Source organism: Aythya fuligula, chromosome 11 (assembly GCF_009819795.1).
Source record: "Aythya fuligula isolate bAytFul2 chromosome 11, bAytFul2.pri, whole genome shotgun sequence".
Classification (NCBI taxonomy): domain Eukaryota; kingdom Metazoa; phylum Chordata; class Aves; order Anseriformes; family Anatidae; genus Aythya; species Aythya fuligula.
In genome coordinates, this window is record NC_045569.1 from 10,074,392 (window position 1) to 10,089,473 (window position 15,082).

Genomic DNA, 15,082 nt, shown 5'->3' on the forward strand with positions numbered 1-15,082 from the left:
ACCATGCATTTCAATATTCTACTTTGCTAACATCGTACCAAAGGAGGCAGCAAGAAATGAAGTAACATGTTTAAAAAGGGAAGCAGTTCCACAACCAGGAATGAAACCTAGATGCCAAACTCAGCTTTCCGGACTGGAGCCAAGGAAAAGTCACACTTGTATGTAACAGCTGGAAACACAGAGGATTATTAGCAGATGGGAGAATAATGTAATGGGACATCACTTGGGCCTGTGCTCCATGCCTAGGAATCACAGTGACCCAGGTCTTGGGCTTTTTAAAACAACGTCTGGAAGACTTCCATTGTAAAGCAAATTCAGTTCATTAAACTAGGTGCAACTTCAGATTAAAAAACAAGGGATCAATTTAACACCACATATTCTGCCCAGTTCCCTTTCTCTGTTTCCACACACATCCAGTTTCCTCTCCAGGGAAAGGTCCCAGAAATGTATTTTGGAAAAAGTTTTCTGGAGCATAATCCTTTTTAGCCTCTCAATGATACAGACAGCAAAACTTTGATACTGGAATTAGTTTCAAGAGGTCAGCTGGTTCATTTCCACTCCTCCTGATACCTTGTAATTGCCTTGGTCGTAAGTAAGTGCCTTTCCAAGGTGTTCAAAAGCCTTCTGGTAATCCCCAAGCTGGGAAAAGAAGTAAATGAGAAAAGTCAGAAAAAAATGAGAAAAGTATCAGAAAATCAGGAATAAGAAAGGAAAACATAGGCTTTATGGACACCCAAATTTCTGTTCAGCTAAAAAAAAGGACTCAGAAAAGTGATTTTTGCAGAGCTTCCACTTACTAACTTACACACACATTCCTGTTTGATGATTTACAAAACAAATCATAAAAATGGATTATGCTGAGCAGGATACACTGTTCCATCCCAATTTCCCTATCTCCAGAGAAAGGCAATGTTTATGAAGATCTACACCTTATTCTCCAGCATCTAAATAGATAGGGAAATGCTTAAGGAGCTTTCTGAATTAGCACTCAGTGCAAGTTTTCTAGCCCATCAATCCTGCCAGGATTGATACTGCCAGCTCTTCTTTGCCCATTTGCTCCTTGGGTAGCTTACTTTTGGAATAATCAGATGGTCCTGCCCATACATTTCACAGATAAGTGATATGTATGCCTTTGTTATTTAAATCAATGATTTTCTTCTATGGTGCATTAATGCTGCTTTCACGGCTGCTTTTGTTGTAGATTAACTTGCTGGACTCCAGCTCCAGAAGTAAGGTAATGACTAGTCATGTTTTACTGTACTTAGAGGATTTATAACAGAATTAGGGCAGCTGCCAGACAGAATTCCTGCTCTGGCTCAGATCCAGGATCAACTTGCTGTTAGCAGCAAAAGTAAAAAAGAAAACGAGAGAAAAGCAAGCTCTGTCGTGATAAATACAGTCCTTACGGAAACACAGGGTAGTCACATAAGGATGGATAGAAATTAACTCTATAAAACAGTCTTGGTCGTTTTGTAAATAAGTAAGTTCATGTAATAGATATGGGAAGTTTTCAGTACCTGCAAGTAAATTAAGCCCAGTTTTGTAAGGAGGTCTGTATTTTCTGGAGAGAACCTGTAACACAAAAGCCAGAGAGCTGCATTGTGAATTGGCCCTTCTAGAACAAGGTAAATACAGAACATGGCATCGCTATGCTACACTGCCCTAGTGTCACAATACGAAATTAACTGTTATTATTAATAATACTCAAATATTGGAACAGTTACCATCATGGGGACTTCCTTTGAACAATAATACATCTAAGATTTCAAAATGCCTTATAGATACTAAGAAGAAATGAAGGCAGCTGTTTGAAATGGGTCTGGAAGTATGGTAAGAGGATGTGGTTTTATTAAGCTTCACAGTGAGCCTGCGTGAGTGACCTGGAAATAGAAAATGGGGTTCTCCTGTCTCCCATAAATGATCCTGTAAATCCCTCCCCAGCTTCTGGGGCCACGTGTGACAGACAATCCTCAGCGTTTCTGGTGGATCCCACACATTCATCATCAGACTCACCATTCACTACATTACAAAAAGATTATGAGCTGCAGACTGCTCATCATGGCCTTGTGGTACACTGCAATCCACAGGCACTGCTCTAGTAGTTAACACACCTCGGACAATATACACCACTGTTTAGCACAGCAAGGCTTCAAAAAGGATGCCCTTAGTGTTTTCAGTTACTGCATGCAACTCCCAAACCCTCGTGGCTAATTTGGGGTTCAGACAGCAATGTCATGAACACTTTTAAAAGCATCCCCATTCCCAGGAGGTTTTTAAGAAATAAATAGCATTAAAAAAACAACAACGAAGTAGAAAGGGACGCTGTATGTTTGTGGCCTCACTTAACAGAAGTAAATTTTCAAGTCACTGCTACCACGTCTTAAGAAATCTAGTATGTACAATCACACGGGCACATTTAAATCTCAACTGGAGCAAAACCTGTGTGCCTGGTGGAAGATAAACAGAAAGCAGTGACAGACTAACCTGCAGCTGGTAACAGCAGGCTAAATGCAGCAGGCAGATGAGAACAAAAAGAAAAAAGCAGGAGTGAGGAAGAAGGGAGGGAAGGGGGGCAGCAAGATAACCAGTATAAACCTGGTAAAATGCTTAGCAAGGATTATTTATGTAATAAACATTCTAGATTAATCCAAACGTCTACCCGACACAATATACTGCCAGAGAGCAGCCAAAAGCAGATGTGTAAGAAGGAAAAACAGCTAGTACAAAATGCAGATCCTCCAGTGGTTTCTGACATGCTCCTGCTTTCCTTTAGTCTTTTGCCTACAGTTTTAAAAGCACCGGTAAATCAGACACTCAGGAACGTCCTAAAAAAGACAGATTGGTACTCAGAAATTGTGACAGGGTGGGAGAAACTCACCATGCACCAGCCCATCTCCAGTCTGCCTACTCACACTCCTTCAAACACAAATCACTCCATGAGAAACCCAGCAACTGAGTTTTGACAGACAGTCGGGGTTAGAGAGACAGCCAGGGTTAGATCTTGTTGGTAGAAAAACCTTTGGGATTTATTAAGTCCATTTGGGATATGTTTGCTCCGAGGCATTTCTGTCCATTTGTTTTCCACTGTTTCTTGGCAGACCTTCAAACAGCTACCTTCTTCCCTGACATGTTGTCAGCAGGAGGAGGACTACAGCTGAGAGCAGAGACAGCTGAAGAGCTTGCAAAGTGCTTGCTTTGCACAGAGACACTGTAATTACCATTAGCTTTTTAACTGTGTCCTCAATTCAGATCTGGGACACCCATCAAATTAATCCTGGCATAGGATGGAACATTGACAGAGAAAAAAAGAAAAAAATATATATATATTCTTACTCTATAGCTTTCTTATAGACTTCAATGGCTTTATCAGTCTCCCCCTCCAAAAGGTGAATTTTTCCCAGCATCTTGTAAGTCTGATCATGTCTGTTGAGCTCCAGGGCATTGTTTAGCTGGTCTCGTGCCTAAACAAACAACCACAGAGAATAAAAAATAATCAGTGATCATTCCTCGGTGAAGCAACAGCCCAAGAGCAACCCACAGCAGCTAGGGAAAGGGAACAGCTAGCACCTCCTGAGCTCAGAGAGCCCTGCTAGCTAAGCCCAGCCTGGCTAATTGTTGAAACAAGTTCTGCATTGGGGGCCATGAGCTTTCTGGGACAGAAAAAAGGGAAGCAGCATGCTCCGAGCCAAGAGGCAACAACCTCACGAGGAAGAGAGGAGCACAGGCCTGTTCCTGTGCTTGAATCTGTTTGCTTTAAGGGAAGTCTCAGCCCTGTGAGGTTAACAGGTACGTTGCAGTTTATTCCTCGCTAAAATGCTTACTCCAGCAGCAAGCAGGGATTGCCAAGTAAACCAGGGGAATGAATCAGCCCTTGTCAGGCACGCACCGTTCCCCTCCAACAGGAGACGCTTTGCAACATGTCCTCCTCTTACCTCCTCAGGCCTAGCCAGCAGGACTGCAAAGAACATTTGCTGTTTCTGGACACACCATATATTAGAAAGAGAAATGCTGACAGGTTAAAGGAATGCTGCACTATGGGATACTTGTTACCAACAACTACTGAAAAGACAGCCATCCCCATGGGCTTCATTGTGTTTTAGGTGTCCTCCAGGAATTATTCAGCACACACTGCTACCCAGGGTGACCAGTACGTCTCAGTTATGGGAAAGCTGGCAGGTCCCAGTATGGAAACTGCTAGTGCAGATAACAAATCCCATGGATGGACCTACGCTCCACAACATCCTGCTTTACAGCAATGCCTCCAACAGGGAACACAGCGGGGTTTTGCCTGCAAGGACCACAGCATTCCACCAGAAAGAGCAGCAGGGAGCAATTGGGCCGAACTGGGAACAAAGGCTGAGTGTTGTGTTTTCCTGAATCCTGCCAGAGACGAGGGGAAGCAGGTTTTCCTTCAGACCAATGAGACTATTCACAAGATGCAGTAGTTTGAGCTTTATGCTGGGGAAACAGCTTGGGTCTTAACCATCACACTTCTCTTGCTGCAAGAAGATGGAATTGGCATGCTCAGTGGTTTGCTGCTCCTCACAAAACCTGCAATGTTTACCACAGTAGTTTTAAAAGGCTCTGAAACAGATGCAGCTCTTGATGGAGCACAGCTGGTTTTCTGTCTCGTTTGAGGCAGCTCTTTGAGGTTCCTCAAACATTCCTTTTAAGAACAGAAATGCTCTCTGAAAAATTCTAGTTCAGGAAGAGCCTCCTGGCCAGCAACAAGGCTAAACTCAGTTTCACTCTTATCCAAGTTCACAAACTTTCAGCTGACTCAAAATAATTCAACATGCAAATGAGAACAGACACAGCTCATGAACTTTTGCTCCCAGAAATGAACACTGAAGCAAAAAGCTTCCTTGATACCCAGCACTGCAAAGGGTCCACCTCAAACTCCCAGAGTGTGAAATTTCCAGGAGCCCTGCTTCCCATCTGTCAGGTAGGTGAGATGAGCATTTGCATTACCTTGTTGAAATGTTTCAGGTACATGTAGCACACCCCCAGGTTGTGGCTGATCTCCTGTATGAAACAAAGCAAAATAAAACCCAATCAGCATGAGGTTTGAGATGTGATACGTAATCTACCAGTGACAACAGTCATCGCTGACCTGGACAGGGAGACTCCCAGCCCATACCCTTCTTGCTTTAGTTCAAATAAACCTATGAATTCCAGTTGCTCCAGGAACCTACAGAGCTAAACTGTGACAGAATGGGAAAGACTACAGTCCAGAGGGACTAAAGCACAGAAATGACAATGGTCTCTTTGGAGAATATGGAGCAAAGACTGTTTTCTTCATGTGACTCAGTTCCCAGTGAGATTCCTGAAGCTAACACCCATTGCCCTCATGGGTGGCTCTCCATCTACCTGTACAATCACAAAGACACACACAACACTGCATCCAGCTGGACAAAATTTAAAGATGTGTCTAACTTTCCAAAATAGAAGTCAAGCACCAGAAGGGCTGATATCCAGGATCTCTGGCAGCTGAAACACGTTTGCAACACAGTAGGGAGATCACTTTGGCATCCTAAACACTCTAGTGCCACTGTAGGGAACAATCATGCCACTAATTCATCGCCAACAGTGTAACAGCCAAGCTACTTGTCATCTTCCTCACCCTGGCACATCTTGCAGAGCTGAAAAGCAAGGTCCACAAGTTCCTCGTTTCTATTCTGGTAAGCATTTCACTGCTTCATCAGTTTAGACAGCCTTGACCTTTGAGAGAAAACTCTCTTATTTACCCTCACAATGATACTTTCCTCGATGTGTCTCTCCAACTGTGGAGAACAGTAATGAATCAAAGAGCTACTCCTGGTCACTGCAGCTTGCAGAATGAGGCAGCACAAGCGAAGAGCACAGGCTGCTGCCAGTGCTGAGCCAGGTACGGGAAATAACTGATCAAAATGCCCACTGAAGTCTGCCTGCTGTGGCTGTAAATAGGGTTATAGTCATGCCAAGCACATACTGCAGGTAGCTTGGTTAGCTAAGGGACGATCCCCAGCATAAAAGGTTTCTGAGTTGTTTGGCACTGATGAGTTGATGAGAATAACGTCACATGTATCCTGGTATCAAGCCTCAATTTTAGACACAATGAGCACCAAAAGTACCGCTAAAGTCAGCAAGTGCATCATGTCTTAGCAAAAAAGATCACATGTGGCGAGTCTGTCCTAGAAACAACACTTCTGCAGGCAAAACGGCCACCTGCAGAAGGCTGTCCACAGCTAACTGCAAGCCGCGTCCTCTCTTTTCTCACCTCCTGTGACACATCTCCCTTTGCAGTGTTCTTCCTTCCTTCTTTTCCTCTTAAGAGGAAAGAGCTAATTTATTATTGCTTCTGTAGATATCAGCCTACATTTTGTCCAAGTAGATAATGCTTGGTAGATAAGAAGTAACCTTTTCAGCTAATTTGAGGGCGATCTTTTTCAATGCTGTTTTGCATTACGAAAGGATTCCCAATTACTGAAGCAAGTTTTAGTGATAATGAGGGTTTAATGGTGACCAAAGGAGGCACTTCCCACACTGTCCTTAATGTCATTTAGCTCTTCTACTATATATGGCTGTGTTGATACCGGTACTTTGCAAAGCTCAAACACGTTTGCTAGATTCTCTGCTGCTTGTGCCCCAAGACAAGGTGTGGGACTGCAGGCTGAGATCATGCCTTGCTCCTGCCATCCAAACCAGCGGCTGCAGAGCCTCATCAGCATCATCGTTCTGCCTCTCAGCCCTGCAGCTCACACTGCAGGCAGCATGAGCTCACCTCTGCCTGGAACACGTCTGCAGCTGTCTCCATAAAACTGCAGAAACATCTGCACAGCACAGTAATCTCCAAATCAACACAACACTCACCCAGTCCTTTTCATCGAGTTTAGCTGCTTCGTTGTACACTTCAATGGCTGCCTTGTGTTTCCCCAAAAGAAACCTGTGAAAGCATTTCAATTTTTATTTTTTCTTGCTTTGAAACCCTGCTGTGCAACCACTATCACCTTTGCCAGTGAGAAATGATGCTATTTGCTAGTTCTCCAGAGACCTGCCTGAGAAGCCCTAAGAAGTTTCCAATCTGAGCAATATGTCAGCACTGCTCCCTTTCAGGACCAAGGTCATTAATTCTGCACTCCCTTACATTATTGGAGATGCAAGGAATGAATCCACAGGCTCGGTCATCTGCCTTTGTCTCAAAGGAAAAGCACGGGTGATCAAAAGCAGACTGGACACTCAGAGACAAAAAGGGGTCTGCAGGGCAAGTTTACACTGCCCAAGGCTGCAGCTTTAGCTCTGGACCTGGAAATTGGTGTGCTACTTCTCTCACTTAAAGCACAAACACAAATGAAAAAAAAAATACAGAAAAAAAAAACACACAACACAATAGCAGCCAAGCATGTAACAGAGAATGTGCTTTAAAGGGTAGCCCACGCTTCTGGAAAGCATCTCAAGTGTTGATAAGGAGGAAGCATGCTTGGAATTAAGCAGCGAGAGATTCCACTTGATGCCTGGGAGAAAAACAAAACCTGGAAGGTCCTGGGTAGCACATCAAAGTGAAACAATAAAAACACCACTCACAGCGATCGTGCCACCTGCTTGAGGTTGTCAGCACTTCGAGGGTTCAGAATGGAACATGTCTGAAAGAGTTCAAGAGATTCTTGAATTTTCCCCTCCAAGCGAAATATCAAAGCTGCAAGACAACATATACCAGGCAAATTAGTCCATTATCTGCAGGAAAAACGTACCTCTGACACCAGGGAGCTAACAGGGGGTACAGATACATTATAGCAGTACTTGTTTGGTCTTTCTCCTCCTGCAGCAACCTCATGCAGAAGCTGTGTGCGAGAACAGAATGAAAATACACGCAAAGGACCCATGCTCGTTTGGGAAAAAAATCTGTTCTTTATGGTACAGGCATCTTGAAACCCTGGCCAACTGTTCGTTATGATGCAGTCTGGATTCCTCCCCTCCTCCTACAGGCTGCCATAAGCCCTTGGCCAAGAAATCTCAGCTGTCCCCCAGTCCAGTCATCTGCCAAGGTGACACACAGCCCTTTGAATTTCAACGCCAAGGTCTGGGGGACGTTTGTGAGAAGGCAGAGGAAGACCACTCTTAGAGCCAGTGGCAAGACAACAGCCACCTGAGGCACGTAGCTCTGACAGACAACACACATCCACAATACATTTCACAGCACACGATCAAACACGACCCAATCGAACACCAGCACATCGAAGGCCAAGAGCCACGAGTCCAAGAAGGAACTGACGACAAACTCATCAGTGAAGAGAAAACAGAACATCTTGTCTCTGTCCATGTGATAATCCCAAATTTCAACACTAGAAGGTAGGTAGAAGAAAAAGCCAAATATACTTACATAAGAATTTTATACCCGTTTCCTTCTTTTGTCCCCACTTGTTCCCTGTATCTTGTATCAAAAGTAACTGGCTTTAGCAATATTAAGACTTTCAGAGGCCTCATGTGACATACCTTGAACGTAGACAGCATATTCACACCTTCCATGAGACTCCTGGAGCTGCTCTTTGATGACAGCCTGAAACGAGGAAGTGCAAAGACCACAGGGTAAATGTAATCCCCGTCTCTGAGAAGCCCATTTACTGGGCCACCATCACCCCCTTTCCAAACTGTAGCATGACAGTTTTCAAACAAATATAAACCCTTCACATTTTTTAATAAAGGCAACCTCTACGAAAGAAAAATGATTCTGACCAACCAAATGCCTCCTGTGACTTTGATTTGGAGAACCTTTTTGCACGTGCCACATATAGCTGTGCTGTATCTGGGCGCACAGCAGAGTGCCCCGAAATACCTTGAATTAAAACATCACGCAACATGTTGTCAGACACGGTGCTTCCTTCTGTGACACTAACGGTGGTATCACACTGGACACCACAAATACAACATTCACGTAACCAAATTTTGTGCTTGGGAAAGTCAGTATTAAGACAGAATTCGCAGCTAGTTTTTGCAATATGCTGTATTAAAACACTAAAAAAGTGCTCAACTTTCAACATTTTAACAAAACTAGTGAAAGAGATTTTGTTTCAGCTACATAAACCACAACTGCACATATAGGACAGGCACTGGATTGCGTTTGGGACAACTACAAGAGCGCGTGGAAGAGTGCAAATTCATCATTGTTTGTGAGAGCATGGTGCCAGGAATACCACAGCTGTTCAGTGTTTCTCTGTTCGTTCCCATTACCAAAGATAATTAGATATTACCTGGGGAAAACGCCACAAGAAATCTATGAAAGCATCCTCTGCTGATAAGGGTATCTACTCTAGGCCCTTTGTGAAGAAATAAATTGAATTGGAGCAACTGCAGCTGAGTCAGTGAAAGTCAAATGAACAAATGATGAGTACATGGGGAAAGGAAGGAAGAAATCTGAGGAAAATGTAAATTATTGTTGGATGCACTCCTGCAGCTGACAGCTTGGGGTGCGGGTGCAGTTTGGCTATATTCCATAGTCACACATGACCTGAAATTGTAAAAGTAGCCAAAATGAGTGACTCTGGGCAGGATGCAAACGTCTTGTTTCTGCTCTCTTTGAGGTTCCTCCTTTGTTCTGACGTAGAAGACAAAGAGGGGAAAGAAAGGAGGATTTCTGGGCTAGCAATAACCTGGCACTCATCTGGTACTTCTGTCTAGTGTGTGATCAGTACCACTATCCCCTGCCTCCGAGACGAATAGAAATGAAAGGACCAGAAAGCAAGGAGGAAAACTGAACCTCAAACATAGCACATGGAATGATGGAAAGCGGGGTGAAGGCAAGGAGAGTTATTACTGAGAAACCTCACTGACAGAAAGAAAATTAAACAAAGGAAGGAAAAGAAAGAACAAACGCAGGCTGCTCTTCCCCTTGGCCATAATACCCTCTGATCTCCTGACCAGAGACCCTCCACAAGCCTACATTTTAGTCTTAACCAAGTACTTTATCATCGGACTTTCAGCTCAGACACAAACAAGCATTTCTGAACACAGGTATGCAACACTGCCCCATCTACATAAAACCAGTCTCAGAGCAAGAGCAGGCAATAGAGAGCTATCTTTTATAGAGATCTGATTAATTCCTTAAGCCCTAAAAATCCCATAGTGAAAGGCCTTGAGCTGAGAAATATGATCTGTAATCCCAGCGTTTCCTCCCAAGTTTATTTAACTTGCTGACAGAATTTAGACGTATTGGCAGGAGACCAACCAGCCTGAGTGATTTTAATTAATTAAAAGCATCTGGTAATTTTAATAATCCTTCCCTCGCACATAACAGAAGATTTCTGTTGTGAAAAACGGTTAGGGGGAAGAGCTGGAGTTGCTGCTGCAAGCAGAACACACACTTTATGAGCTGCCTATGTGAAGAGCAAGAGCTGAGTGATGACGACTGCTTAGCAGGGCCCGTCCCTGCGCTCCCCCCTTACCACCCCCCAGATCCACTCTGCCTGCACTGCAATAGCAGGGCTGCTGCTGCCTCTGGCTCCGGGGGATGTTTGCCTTGTGCCTTGCTGGGTAGCAGAATCAAGCAGGCGGAGTTATTCATCTCGCGCTGTAATAAGCAGCAATATTTGTCAGAAGCTTGGCAACACCAGAATAGATGCAGGAGCGGCCCTGTAAGGGTTAAAGCCAATTTAATGCTTGGATTTCAGGGAGTCAATGTTAGGAAATATTTTTTCCTTGGGCTTTTACACCGCTGACAAATAAGGGAGCTTTTCCAGTTGCGCTGGAGAGGAGGCATCTCAAGGCACTGAGTGGGAAAGAGTCTAACAAGATCAGGCCAAAATTAATAGCATCAGAGGTCATTCGTTTATTAGCTGAGTCTTAAAAGAAAACTGATGGGCATTAATGAATGCCCAAATTGTACTGAAATCAGTGAGTTTAAAGCCATTTCAGTCATCAGGAATAACGATGCCACCTTTCATTTTTGAAGGTATTGGCACTGAATAGCATGTTTGGGGCTGCCTATGCTCACTGCGTGTAAAGGCAGGCAGCTGGGGCATCCTGCGTAGACCTGTAACCCCACCGAGCACCAGCAGAGAGAGCCAGAGGCTACCGGAGGGCAGTTCAGTGCACCTAGGATCTGCATTGCCTTCTGGACACGGCTATGGTTCAGGGACTGCAGAAGGATCCTGGCATGCTGACGTTCTTATCTTCTTTGGGACAAATCCAGGCCTCTGAGCACACATTCATCGCATCTGGGAGGACGGACGGAAGATTATTTAACCAACTACTGTCCGGTGCCAAACTCTCCCGATGTAACCACAAAAACACGGTTCTGTGAGCCAGGAGGAAGGAGCTGACAGCTAAAGCAAAACTGGTCTGCCACAGGAAACGTTATTAGCTGTCTTCTCTACATCTTTCCCCATCTTTTACTTCCTTCAGTGACTAAAGACAAATTGCAGAAGCCAATGCTCCCTTCACACACCATCCACACGGCTACTTTCTGTTTTCCTGAGCTGTATGTCTCTGCACTCCACGAGTCTACAGCCTGCCATGGAACGGGCAAACGTACAAAACAGGAGACCAAGAAAATGCAGTCAGATCAACAGAAAAGGGAAGCAATTTTCTATTTAGATTACTAGTCCAGCCTCTGCTTAGATCTGTTTAAACCAAGATCTGAGAGGAAATCATTCTGCTGATGACAGAGCCCTCCAGCTCCGCTAATTAAGAACTAAATGAATTTCCTCTGGCCTACCAGTTTCTTAAGCACCCCCAGGAGTTCTCCAACAGAGAGAGACAAGTCCTGGCCGATCCTGGTGTTTCAGGAGGGAAAAACTATTTCCAGATCTTCTTTGCACATTACAAAAACAGAAAGGCAACTCTTACACCCCTCCTCCTGCCACTGGCACATCATCTTCAGTGTGTCAGGAAAACACACTGGTTAATAAACTTGGCATTTCCTTAGTCCACTTACTGTTAAATCCCAAATCAAACAACCACTTCCATGATACCCACCAAACCGAGGAGAAATCAAAAGGTGCAGCGTGTCACAAGCAAAATGAAAGCATATCATTCAAGGATAGCCAAGATGTATTTTTAGACTCAGTAGAAATGTATTACTTGATTGAAGTGCTTTTTATAGCAGCTTTGTAGTACCCTTGAGAGACCTGCACTACGGAACTGCGTTATAATCAGTGTGGAAGACCCCGTGTATCACCTGGTACAAGAGAAGCTTGCAATCCTTTCATTTTCACCACTTCCAAACATATGGTGAGTTTATGGAGCACTCTAGAGAACTGCACGTATGAATCCTGATTGTAGCTGAGGATTTAATAAAATTAAAGCTGTTTTGATCCTTGTCTTAGTTCTACTTTCTTTTGGTCCCCTGATTCCAAGAGAAGTCAGGAAGGAGGGTGACAACAGCTCAGCCTTACCTCAAAGTTGGGATATTACGTTGGTGATGTACTGGTTTATGGGGAAAAGAGGGTTCCTAACGACCCTGTGGCACAGCAGGTGATCTGGCAAACCTGGAAGGCCACAGCTCTGCACCTCCCCTGTCCACAGCACAGCTAGGCCAGGCATGAAAACCACCATTTGACAACACAGTTAAGTACTTCCTCACGCAAAATCTCAGCAGCAGCTCTTACCTTACACTCGTCATATTCCCTGCGAACGTACAGCAGATAGATGTACCAGTTTCTCCTCTCTATAACGGGTATCTCCGGCACTGCATGTAAAATACAAAATGAGATTGATCAGCAGGGAACCTGGGCAAAGCACGAGAGGGATTCTGAACTGCCTGCTCTGCAAGCACAACACAACTAATTTGAGAACAGCAATTGCACCCGTCGGTGCAATTAAACTTCCGACTTGAAACCTGGAGCCTGGACATACAACCCATGTCCAGTTTCATTTTATTTCTCAAGCTGATGTGTAAAACGCATTGTTAGAGACAGAGACACTAAATGAGGTCTCTTAGCAGAAAACAGAGAAGTACCACCTCAAAAGGCTTGAGGCATCTGCTCCTTCTGGTGCAGCTAGAGGAGCAAGCAGCACCGAGCAGCAACACGTTGGCTACGCACACATTTTAATTTAGCACTAACGCCGGTCTGATGGGATTGGTTTTTCCAAATACGCAAGAAGCAGCTTGGGGAAATGAGTTAGATTCACATTTCAGAAGTAGGGCAGAAGAATCAAACTTCTTTAACATAAATTTCTGGGAGTGAATGAGAAGGAAATAGGCACCACACACAAAAGGAGACTTTGGAGATGTTGTCATTCTCGAGGTGTGAATAATTCAGAGAGGTCAGGCTTGGTTCTTTGAAACTGTGAAGGGAGTATGAAACATCACAGGTCTGAGATGCTGTGAAGCTACTGGCAGAAAAACCTATTTGATGCAGTGGAAGGGAGAGGATTGTGCTCCGGTGTTTCAATCGTATGGAGCTTGCAGCAGTAATTATGGCAAATCACGAATGGATGTTGCTTAGTGATATTCGTGTTGGGTTTAAAAGTTTAACACACTGCTGTGCATTTCATTACGGCTCAAAATGTATTGCTTGGTTCTCGTTTCTGCAGCTCAGATGCTGGTAGCTGAGAGGTAACCATAGCAACTGGCAAAAAGCTGTATGTTTGCAAGTCAATATTGTGACAGAAGCGTGGAAGGCAAAGATGGTCGCAGGGGCCGAGGCCACAGGGATGCCCCACGGTCCCCACTGCCAGCCTGCGGCACGGGGCAGGGTCAGACGGAAAGCTGACGTGACCACCTTAGGGCAACACAGGGACCTGGGATCCAAAAGCTCTCATCAAATGCTGCTCCCTCTCAGACCTTTGTAAGAACGGCATTTGCACACGCACGCTCCCCGATCAGTTGAATTGATTTCCACCAGCTTTATGTTTTCCATTTGTTCTTCCTCGTGGTTTCCCAGCAAGTAAGGAGTTAAAAGTGTCTACAAAGTGATTTTTAAAAAAGCACTATTTCATAAAGAGCGCAGAGGGCTGCTCTTCTGGACTGCATCGGGTGGTTACCTAATTCACTGGCAGACTTGTAATGACTTCCTTGTGTAAGTTACTGCAGATGCCAGGCTCTGACAGAACTTTCTTTTCCTAGAAATACAGCACTTAGGGGTACTGGAAATGAATTGTAGAAAGCAGCCAGACTTGTGTGCTGCCCCTGGGTGGCATCTTGCCACCACCCAGCACAAAATACTGAACCAGATAGCACATCAACCTGACCTATTCAGGTACTCCTTACCTTCTTTTGTAAGCATGGATTTAAAGGCAGGCATTGCAAACTCTATTTAACCATCAACGTTCCAATTCCAGTCCAAACTAAAGTACACTTTGCCAATTTGTGCTAGTAATTCAGCCTAAAATTACAAAATCCTGTATCATTACAAACAACGGAAACTGTTTTAAATAGGGAACAATCAGAAGAGACTCCAGACAAATCCCACCTGGTCTCCAGTCTGATGCCAACAGTACTGCAAGCCTTACCGAGAGGTCAAAAAGAAAGAGAGAGCACCATTAAACCTTAAAACATACAGAAAATCGAGCTGGCTGGGGTGTGTTCCAGCTGAGGTGGGAAAGACCAAATGAGGTTAGACCCTACATGAATGCTTTGGGATACGGATGGCACATCAGCGAGCAGGTGCAAGATGGGTTGTTGAATTCCTGAAGGAAAGGGCTTTTTCACAGTTGTGGGACCAGAAGGACGCTGCACTGCCGCCTACACGACGGCAATGCCTGCTGAGAGCAGTGCTGGGAAGGAAGAAAGAGGCGACGTTCACCCCAGCCAGCAACACGAACGCTAAATGTCACAGCACTGAGCTGGGTATCGAGCTGCAATCGATCCTGCGCATGCACTTCAAAAAAGCATCAGAGACCAAAGAGAACAATGCCATCTGGAAATGAACACATTTTACAATGGATTTGAGCGTGAGCTTGATCAATTTACCATAATCTACCTCAAACATCTGCAGCATAGACAGGCACGAGCCACGGCAGTGTTTTCTTTCCTTGTCATCTCCTCTGCCATTGTCCTGCTGCTGAGAAACAAGCAGGAAAGGAAAGAAAAGGACAAAATGGACACCGACATCTCACAAACACCGTCTGCCTTGTGGGTCTGAGACTGCAAAACCCAGAAGAGTTA

The 15,082-nt window shown here is 44.5% G+C and overlaps 1 protein-coding gene across 2 annotated transcripts in view; it reads right to left on the reverse strand.

Moving 5' to 3' along the window:
- Positions 1–15,082, reverse strand: part of BBS4 (Bardet-Biedl syndrome 4) — a 40,376-nt gene that overhangs the window by 10,494 nt on the left and 14,800 nt on the right. Inside the window, exons 3-10 of one of the 2 annotated variants that reach the window (XM_032194603.1) lie at positions 12,582–12,661; positions 8,473–8,536; positions 7,564–7,675; positions 6,853–6,925; positions 4,972–5,025; positions 3,334–3,461; positions 1,518–1,572; positions 571–639 (exon numbers count right to left, since the gene is read on the reverse strand). In XM_032194603.1, the coding sequence (XP_032050494.1) occupies positions 571–639; positions 1,518–1,572; positions 3,334–3,461; positions 4,972–5,025; positions 6,853–6,925; positions 7,564–7,675; positions 8,473–8,536; positions 12,582–12,661 (635 nt within the window). The remainder of the gene's footprint in view (positions 1–570; positions 640–1,517; positions 1,573–3,333; positions 3,462–4,971; positions 5,026–6,852; positions 6,926–7,563; positions 7,676–8,472; positions 8,537–12,581; positions 12,662–15,082) is intronic. The other variant, XM_032194604.1, reaches the window with a different exon arrangement.